Source organism: Oncorhynchus mykiss, chromosome 18 (assembly GCF_057628025.1).
Source record: "Oncorhynchus mykiss isolate SJ-2025 chromosome 18, ASM5762802v1, whole genome shotgun sequence".
Taxonomy (NCBI): domain Eukaryota; kingdom Metazoa; phylum Chordata; class Actinopteri; order Salmoniformes; family Salmonidae; genus Oncorhynchus; species Oncorhynchus mykiss.
The window spans coordinates 18,971,698-18,980,113 of NC_143039.1; the positions used below are offsets into that span (position 1 = coordinate 18,971,698).

At 43.4% G+C, this 8,416-nt stretch overlaps 1 protein-coding gene across 1 annotated transcript in view; it reads left to right on the forward strand.

The window, feature by feature from the left end:
* LOC110495609 (dynein regulatory complex subunit 11) overlaps positions 1-8,154 on the forward strand; it is a 54,673-nt gene extending 46,519 nt beyond the window's left edge. The window contains exons 17-19 of the mRNA XM_090207599.1: positions 2,866-3,043; positions 6,680-6,918; positions 7,746-8,154. Of these exons, the coding sequence (XP_090063725.1) occupies positions 2,866-3,043; positions 6,680-6,918; positions 7,746-7,895 (567 nt within the window). The 3' untranslated portion in view covers positions 7,896-8,154. The remainder of the gene's footprint in view (positions 1-2,865; positions 3,044-6,679; positions 6,919-7,745) is intronic.
* The last annotated feature ends 262 nt before the right edge of the window (positions 8,155-8,416 follow it).

Below are 8,416 nucleotides of genomic sequence, written 5' to 3' on the forward strand. Positions count from 1 at the left end.
ACTGAGGAGTGGCTTCCGTCTGGCCACTCTACCATAAAGGCTTGATTGGTGGAGTGCTGCAGAGATGGTTGTCCTTCTGGAAGGTTCTCCCATCACCATAGAGGAACTCTGGAGCTCTGTCAGAGTGACAATCGGGTTCTTGGTCACCTCCCTGACCAAGGCCCTTCTCCCTTGATGCTCAGTTTGGGGATGAGTCTAGGAAGAGTCTTGGTGGTTCCAAACTTCTTCCATTTAAGAATTATGTTCTTAGGGACCTTCAATGCTGCAGACATTTTTTGGTACCCTTCCCCAGATCTGTGCCTTGACACAATCCTGTCTCAGAGCTCTTTGGACAATTCCTTCAACCTCAACCTCATGTCTTGGTTTTTGCTCTGACATGCACTGTCAACTGTGGGATCTTATATAGACAGGTGTGTGCCTTTCCAAAACATGTCCAATCAATTTCATTTACCACAGGTGGACTCCAATCAAGTTGTAGAAACATCTGAAGGATGATCAATGGAAACAGGATGCACCTGAGCTCAATTTTGAGTCTCATAGCAAAGGGTCTGAATACTTATAAATATAAGGCATTTCTGTTTTATGTTCACTTTGTCGTTATGGGTATTGTGTGTAGATTGGTGGGGAAAAACATTTATTTAATCCATTTTAGAATAAGGCTGTAACGTAACAAAATGTTGAAAAGGGGAAAGGGTCTGAATACTTTCTGAATGCACTGTATGTAATATCTATGTAGTCTGAACTAAGAATTCATACGGCCAGATAATTGTTATACATTCTTATACATATGTGTTGGTAGGATAAGGCTATGTCTGTTTGGTCACATAGAAGTCAGTGATGTATGTTTACTATAGGTTAATGAGGCAATGCAAATGTGATGTGACTAAAATGTGACTAAAATGAAAGGGCATTTAGTTGACTAAAATGTCTCACTGTTTTTGTCATTTTGACAATAACTAGACTAAATCATTATTCAATCGACAAAAACCTGACTAAAACGTAATGATATTTTAGTCAAAATGACTAAAATGTAAAAAAAGAGACCAGTTATTAGCACTGCTCAATACCAGCCCTCGACACTCGACTCAACAAACTGGATGCCGTCTATCACAGTGCCATCCTTTTTGTCACCAAAGCCCCATACACTACCCACCATTGCGATCTGTACGCTCTCGTTGGTTGGCCCTCGCTTCATACTCGTCGCCAAACCCACTGGCTACAGGTTATCTACAAGTCTCTGCTAGGTAAAGCCCCACCTTATCTCAGCTCGCTGGTCACCATAGCAGCATCCACTCGTAGCACGCGCTCCAGCAGGTATATCTCACTGGTCACCCCCAAAGCCAATTCCTCCTTTGGTTGTCTTTCCTTCCAGTTCTCTGCTGCCAATGACTGGAACGAACTGCAAAAATCTCTGAAGCTGGAGACTCATATCTCCCTCACTAACTTTAAGCACCAGCTGTCAGAGCAGTTTACAGATCACTGCACCTGTACATAGCCCATCTGTAAACAGCCCATCTATCTACCTACCTCATCCCCATACTGTATTTATTTATTTATCTTTCTCCTTTGCACCCCAGTATCTCTACTTGCACATTCATCTTCTGCACATCTACCATTCCAGTGTTTTAATTGCTATATTGTAATTACTTCGCCACCATGGCCTATTTATTTCCTTAACTTACCACATTTGCACTCACTGTATATAGACTTTTTGTTTTCTTTTGTTCTACTGTATAATTGACTGAATCATTTGTTTATTCCAAGTGTAACTCTGTGTTGTTGTATGTGTCGAATTGCTATGCTTTATCTTGGCCAGGTTGCAGTTGTAAATGAGATCTTGTTCTCAACTAGCCTACCTGGTTAAAGAAAGGTGTTCTCAACTAGCCTACCTGGTTAAAGAAAGGTGTTCTCAACTAGCCTACCTGGTTAAAGAAAGGTGAAAGAAATAAAAACACTACAGTGCACATTGACAAACAGTGTAATCAAGGGACTTGTTTTGACAAGAATGTTTACATAGCAGATTGTCAAGTAACCTTCTCCATTATTGCATTGTTTGTGAATGAACTAAAGTGGGACTCACATCCATTGTTGGGTAACATGGGTTATATGAGTTGACAGCTGTGAGCAGTTGAAAATGGGGACATCTTGAATTTACAAATAAGTTTATGCTGCCCTCATGTGGCCGGTCATAACTCTCTACCCCCTCTTCCTTGTTCTCCCTCTCTCTCCCTCTCCTCCCTCTCTCTCTATCTCCATACCCCTCTCCTCCCTCTCTCTCCTCCCTCTCTCTCTATCTCCATACCCCTCTCCTCCCTCTCCCTCTATCTCCATACCCCTCTCCATCTCCTTCTCTCTCTCCTCACTTACTCTCCCTCTCCTCCCTATCTCCATACCCCTCTCCATCTCCCTCTCTCTATCTCCATACCCTTCTCCATCTCCCTCTCCTCACTTCCTCTCCCTATCTCCATACCCCTCTCCATCTCCCTCTCCTCCCTATCTCCATACCCCTCTCCATCTCCCTCTCCTCTCTCTCTCCTCTCTATCTCCATACCCCTCTCCATCTCCCTCTCCTCTCTATCTCCATACCCCTCTCCATCTCCCTCTCCTCACTTACTCTCCCTCTCCTCCCTATCTCCATACCCCTCTCCATCTCCCTCTCCCTCTATCTCCATACCCCTCTCCATCTCCCTCTCCTCTCTCTCTCCTCACTTACTCTCCCTCTCCTCCCTATCTCCATACCCCTCTCCATCTCCCTCTCCCTCTATCTCCATACCCCTCTCCATCTCCCTCTCCTCTCTCTCTCCTCACTTCCTCTCCATCTCCCTCTCTTTCTCTCTCCTCCCTCTCTCCTCTCTCCCTCTCTAGATGGAGCCTAAGCGTCTGAAGAAGGACCTAGTCAAGGTGCTGAAGTCTGTGAAGCCTGAGGATCGTGTTCTGGTCGTAGGGACGTCCCGGAGGCCCTTTGACGCAGACCTCAAGCCCTTCTGTAAAGTCTATAGGAAGATCATCCTCATCCCCAGACCTGACTATGCCTCCAGACTGGGTGGGTTATCTATAGTAGTCTATATTGGTTTATATTGGTTTATAGTGGTCTATAGTGGTCTGCATTGGTCTATATTGGTTTATAGTGGTCTATATTGGTTTATAGTGGTCTATATTGGTTTATAGTGGTCTAAATTGATTTATAGTGGTCTATATTGGTTTATATTAGTTTATAGAGTGGTTTATAGTGGTCTATATTGGTCTATATTGGTTTATAGTTGTCTATAGTGGTCTATATTTGTCTATATTGGCTTATAGTGGTCTATATTGGTCTATAGGAGTCTATAGTGGTCTATGTTGGTCTATAGGAGTCTATAGTGGTCTATATTGGTTTATAGTGGTCTTTAGTGGTCTATATTGGTTTATAGTGGTTTATAGTGTCTATAGTGGTCTATATTGGTTTATAGTTGTTTATAGTGATCTATAGTGTTTTATGTTGGTTTATAGTGGTCTATATTGGTTTATAATTGTCCATAGCGGTTTATAGTGGTCTATATTGGTTTATAGTGGTCCATAGTGGTTTATAGTGGTTTATAGTGATGTATAGTGGTCTATATTGGTTTATGGGGGTTTATAGTGGTCTATCTATCTTCAGAGCTCGTGCTGCTAGGCGACCTAAACTGGAACATGCTTAACACCCCAGCCATCCTACAATCTAAACTTGATGCCCTCAATCTCACACAAATTATCAATGAACCTACCAGGTACCTCCCCAAAGCCTTAAACACAGGTACCCTCATAGATATCATCCTAACCAACTTGCCCTCTAAATACACCTCTGCTGTCTTCAACCAAGATCTCAGCGATCACTGCCTCATTGCCTGCATCCGTAATGGGTCAGCGGTCAAACGACCTCCACTCATCACTGTAAAACGTCCCTGAAACACTTCAGCGAGCAGGCCTTTCTAATCGACCTGGCCGGGGTATCCTGGAAGGATATTGATCTCATCCCGTCAGTAGAGGATGCCTGGATATTTTTTTTAAATGCCTTCCTAACCATCTTAAATAAACATGCCCCATTCAAGAAATTTAGAACCAGGAACAGATATAGCCCTTGGTTCTCCCCAGACCTGACTGCCCTTAACCAACACAAAAACATCCTATGGCGTTCTGCATTAGCATCGAACAGCCCCCGTGATATGCAGCTGTTCAGGGAAGCTAGAAACCATTATACACAGGCAGTTAGAAAAGCCAAGGCTAGCTTTTTCAAGCAGAAATTTGCTTCCTGCAACACTAACTCAAAAAAGTTCTGGGACACTGTAAAGTCCATGGAGAATAAGAACACCTCCTCCCAGCTGCCCACTGCACTGAAGATAGGAAACACTGTCACCACTGATAAATCCACCATAATTGAGAATTTCAATAAGCATTTTTCTACGGATGGCCATGCTTTCCACCTGGCTACTCCTACCCCGGTCAACAGCACTGCACCCCCCACAGCAACTCGCCCAAATCCGTTCAGCTGATGTTCTGAATGAGCTGCAAAATCTGGACCCCTACAAATCAGCCGGGCTAGACAATCTGGACCCTTTCTTTCTAAAATTATCTGCCGAAATTGTTGCCACCCCTATTACTAGCCTGTTCAACCTCTCTTTCGTGTCGTCTGAGATTCCCAAAGATTGGAAAGCAGCTGCAGTCTTCCCCCTCTTCAAAGGGGGGGACACTCTTGACCCAAACTGCTACAGACCTATATCTATCCTACCATGCCTTTCTAAGGTCTTCGAAAGCCAAGTCAACAAACAGATTACCGACCATTTCGAATCTCACCATACCTTCTCTGCTATGCAATCTGGTTTCCGAGATGGTCATGGGTGCACCTCAGCCACGCTCAAGGTCCTAAACGATATCTTAACCGCCATCGATAAGAAACATTACTGTGCAGCCGTATTCATTGATCTGGCCAAGGCTTTCGACTCTGTCAATCACCACATCCTCATCGGCAGACTCGACAGCCTTGGTTTCTCAAATGATTGCCTCGCCTGGTTCACCAACTACTTCTCTGATAGAGTTCAGTGTGTCAAATCGGAGGGTCTGCTGTCCGGACCTCTGGCAGTCTCTATGGGGGTGTCACAGGGTTCAATTCTTGGACCGACTCTCTTCTCTGTATACATCAATGAGGTCGCTCTTGCTGCTGGTGAGTCTCTGATCCACCTCTACGCAGACAACACCATTCTGTATACTTCCGGCCCTTCTTTGGACACTGTGTTAACAACCCTCCAGGCAAGCTTCAATGCCATACAACTCTCCTTCCGTGGCCTCCAATTGCTCTTAAATACAAGTAAAACTAAATGCATGCTCTTCAACCGATCGCTACCTGCACCTTTCTGCACCGACCCGCCTGTCCAACATCACTACTCTGGACGGCTCTGACTTAGAATACGTGGACAACTACAAATACTTAGGTGTCTGGTTGGACTGTAAACTCTCCTTCCAGACACATATCAAATATCTCCAATCTAAAGTTAAATCTAGAAATGGCTTCCTATTTCGCAACAAAGCATCCTTCACTCATGCTGCCAAACATACCCTTGTAAAACTGACCATCCTACCAATCCTCGACTTTGGCGATGTCATTTACAAAATAGCCTCCAATACCCGACTCAACAAATTGGATGCAGTCTATCACAGTGCAATCCGTTTTGTCACCAAAGCCCCATATACTACCCACCATTGCGACCTGTACGCTCTCGTTGGCTGGCCCTCGCTTCATACTCGTCACCAAACCCACTGGCTCCATGTCATCTACAAGACCCTGCTAGGTAAAGTCCCCCCTTATCTCAGCTCGCTGGTCACCATAGCATCTCCCACCTGTAGCACACGCTCCAGCAGGTATATCTCTCTAGTCACCCCCAAAACCAATTCTTTCTTTGGCCGCCTCTCCTTCCAGTTCTCTGCTGCCAATGACTGGAACGAACTACAAAAATCTCTGAAACTGGAAACACTTATCTCCCTCACTAGCTTTAAGCACCAACTGTCAGAGCAGCTCACAGATTACTGCACCTGTACATAGCCCACCTATAATTTAGCCCAAACAACTACCTCTTTCCCTACTGTATTTAATTAATTTATTTATTTTGCTCCTTTGCACCCCATTATTTTTATTTCTACTTTGCACATTCTTCCATTGCAAATCTACCATTCCAGTGTTTTACTTGCTATATTGTATTTACTTTACCACCATGGCCTTTTTTTGCCTTTACCTCCCTTATCTCACCTCATTTGCTCACATCGTATATAGACTTGTTTCTACTGTATTATTGGCTGTATGTTTGTTTTACTCCATGTGTAACTCTGTGTTGTTTGTGTCGAACTGCTTTGCTTTATCTTGGCCAGGTCGCAATTGTAAATGAGAACTTGTTCTCAACTTGCCTACCTGGTTAAATAAAGGTGAAATAAATCAAATAAAATAAATAGTGGTCTATATCTAGGCCAACCTGTTGGCTATGGACAGACAGAATCTGTGGAGGTTTTATTCCCTAAAGCCACCAGAAATGAGTTGACATGAAAACTACTGGTGGAATGAATTCATATGATAGGCCCACCAGTAAACACACATCTATAAAAAAAAATGTTGTATTCATTGCCCGCTTCTGGTTTGAACTCTAACCTTTCTCTCCCTGTCTGATGTGTTCTCCAGTGCTGTGGAGGGAGCTGCTGTGTGGCGGCGGTGCTCGCCTCACCCCCAACCTGGACCTGAGCTCCCTGGCCAAGGTGACAGATGGCTACACCCAGGGCCACATCCTGCAGGCTGTGAGGCAGGTGCTGACCCCTCGCAGGCTGGCCCAGCAGACTACCAGACCACTGACCGCTGAAGAGTTCATCCCTCCACTGGCCAGACAGGACCCCGTCTACAAAGAGGAGGAGGAGGCCTTTAAGGTTCAGTAGCATCAATCAATTAATCACCTTTTTTCCATATGTTTATCACCAAAGTGCTCAGGATAGCCTTACTCCCACCGAAATCAGAGGCAACAATTGGAAAGCTCCTATGTAGGAGGAAGGAAGGGGTTATTTTGCCATTATAACAGTTAAAATGGTCCTCTGTATCTTAGTAGGTGGTGCAGTAGGTGGTGCTTGCATCTTAGGATAGTGGGTTTGATTCCCGGGACCACACATATGTAAAACAATAATATGTAAGTGGCTATGGTTAAAAGCTTCTGCTAAATGGTATTTTATTATATTAAAACGTGTTTTTGCCTTTGTTGTGCTGATTGGTTTACATATATTATCATAATCAGATATGAATTCAGTATTATTACTATTATCATTATTGTATTATGAATTCAGTATTATAATCCGATATGAATTCAGTATTACAATCAGATATCAATTCAGTATTACAATCAGATATCAATTCAGTATTATAATCAGATATCAATTCAGTATTATAATCCGATATGAATTCAGTATTATAATCAGATATCAATTCAGTACTTTAATCATATATGAATTCAGTATTATAATCAGATATCAATTCAGTACTTTAATCATATATGAATTCAGTATTATAATCAGATATCAATTCAGTACTTTAATCATATATCAATTCAGTATTATCCGATGAACTCCATATATACATTTGAGAGTCGTGCTCCAACAATCACCACATGAGGGTGCTGCGTTCCTACAGTTAGGAAGGAAATGCCACTGTATAACAGGTTTTATTTCCTCCGACCGTGGATTGATGGCTGCGAATGTGTTTCCAGATGTGGTACGGCAGGACACCTTTGGGTAAGAAGAGGGCACGGGCGGCCAAGGCCATCGAGGAGGAGGGAGAGTCGGGCAAGGACAAAGACAAGCGGGGCACTGGGAGGAAGACAGGGAAAGAAGAGAAAAGCAAGAAGAACAATAAGTAAATGTCAAAGACAAGAGATAGACGTCGTCAACATTGGAGAGGTCTACAGACAGGGACTTTCAGGGGATGTGATTTACATTCCTACTTCTTAGATATGATGGACGATACATTTACTACCAGTCTATGACTGTAAATGTCATGACAACAGTATAACGGTAACAGTCGATCGTGTTATGATCATAATGACAAAAGTAGCTGTTTATCTTGTATGAGACCAGATATAAAGTATGTCAAATAAATCATTATTATCGCAGTGTAAATATTGAAGATAAGTGTTGTTGATTTTAGTCCAAATGGATCACAGCAGTATAATTTCATGAGATTCTATTTAGGGGATGTTTATTTTCAGTCTCCAACTATTTTGACCATTAGAAGCTAATTAGCCTTGTTGATGAGCGCTGAGTTGTTTAAACTGGGGGCTCTGAGCTGCAGTGGGAGGGGGGGCGTACTGAGACTCACAACCCCCCCAAAATACACCCCGTCGCATCCAAGCCCCGGGCTCCCCTCTCTCCCCTGTCCTGA